This window comes from Sarcophilus harrisii, chromosome 5 (assembly GCF_902635505.1).
Source record: "Sarcophilus harrisii chromosome 5, mSarHar1.11, whole genome shotgun sequence".
Taxonomy (NCBI): Eukaryota; Metazoa; Chordata; class Mammalia; order Dasyuromorphia; family Dasyuridae; genus Sarcophilus; species Sarcophilus harrisii.
Window position 1 is genome coordinate 203,746,061 of NC_045430.1, and position 1,794 is coordinate 203,747,854.

General features: G+C 44.4%; 1 protein-coding gene across 1 annotated transcript; it reads right to left on the minus strand.

Moving 5' to 3' along the window:
• Positions 1-1,028: 1,028 nt before the first annotated feature.
• LOC100918487 (eukaryotic translation initiation factor 4E-binding protein 1) lies at positions 1,029-1,563 on the minus strand. The gene is given in 1 exon segment (XM_012551161.3): positions 1,029-1,563. A coding segment is annotated over 1 exon segment (357 nt). The 3' UTR covers positions 1,029-1,206.
• Between the last annotated feature and the right edge of the window lie 231 nt (positions 1,564-1,794).

The window sequence follows — 1,794 nt, forward strand, 5'->3', positions numbered from 1 at the left end:
TTATGTTTTATTTCTCCTTCCCATGGGGAGTTTGTCACAGTGAATCACCAGAATGCTATTATGTTCAATAAGGCTTTTACCTAAGATTCAGATTTGAGCCAAGGAAGGAATTTGCATTCACCACTTCATTTATCAAGGTTGTTATTGGTAGGTAATAATAATCATCAAAAACATTTAAAATTTAGATTGTTGTTACCCCTGGCTTCCAGAATTTTTGAACACTGGGATCTCATGGCAGATTATTTGCTTTAGATGAGAGCTAGTGGTCTTCCACGAGATATCAGGTATGAGAGACAGATAAATTGATGGCACTTATCAGTGGAAATATGTAAGAAGATGTCATAAAATAAACAAAAATTCCAGAACAGAAAAATGGCTTTAACAAGTGGACAGTGAAGAGAATGTGTTATTTTGATCAAGGTATTTATCATCAACAGAGTAGCACTAGACTTCTGGGAAAGGGGAAGTTCTATGACAAAGTTAAGCATCATCACCACCTCTAGCAGAAGGCTTAGGACCAACTTGATGATTTCTGCATTCAGTGAATGGCCTAGAACAGGGACATGCCAAGTAGAGCCCAAGGATCAAATCCAGCAACCTGCCTGCCTCTTTTTATATATCTTGTGAAATTAGATTGGCTTTTACATTTTTAAAAACATAAAAACCATTCTTATTTCTGCACTGATACAAAAATGGGCAATTGTCAAAGTTGTCCCTCAGGCCATAGTTTGCTAAATACCCTTATTTTCATTATTGAAACATTTTATTTTTTTTTTAGAGTTGGCCGACCAGCTTTTATTTCCTCTTTGGAGGGGACATTTCTGTGACCTTGTGTGGGGGCCACAGGGCACACACTTGAAAGGGGTGGACACATCCATCCAGGATGAGACCTGAAGAACTAGACAAGTTCACAAGGGCTCCTCCTGCCCCTGATTTTTGCCCCTCGGCAGCAGGGGGTGGTTTCTGTAACAATTCCCCTGGGAAGGCATTACTGGCATTACTGGAAGTATCTGCTGGTGCTGGCTCTGGGGAGGGGGGAGCTGCTCCACTGGGGGAGGAGGAAATGGGACATCTCGCCCCATCCCTGTCTTCTGCTCTGGAAAAAACAGCTCCTATAAGGCGTGACAGGCGTGACTGGTGTGTCTCCTCCCCTGAACGGGATTCGTGGGTCTTGGGGGCCACTGCTCAATGCTAGTGGCCGACCCTTTAAATGTCCATCTCAAACTGTGACTCTTCATGGCTTCCTGGCTTGTCCTCATGGCTGTTGGGGAGGTGATTCGGGGTCATTTCAGTAGTGGGTTCATCACCAGGGGGACTGGTGACCCCAGGAATGGTGGGCAGATCCCAGGGAGGTGTTTTGGCCACAGGAGAGTTACAACATTCCATCAGAAATTTTCAGTCATAAATGATCCTGGTACCTCCGGGGGTGGTGCTGAAGAGTGTGCCTCCCAGAGTGGTGCTGTAATCCCTGGGTGGCAGCTGCGAACCGTCGCTGAGCACCACTCAACGAGTGGCCAGGATGGCCCGGCTTGAGGTATGGCCACAGCTGCCACCTGCAGACATGGTCTCGGCCTCACTGCCCTATTGAAACATATTTTAATGGACACTGTGTTACATATACCTACCAAAAGTCCTGGAATATACATGATACAGATATAGATATGACTTTTAAAAGTTTAACATGTTTTATTCAGTCTCAAGGTAAAGTACTGTCATACTTAAGGATGTGTACAAGTATAAGTAAAAGAGCTTGAGCTCTTTAGAGGTTGACTCCTTTTGGTTATGAGGGTTCTA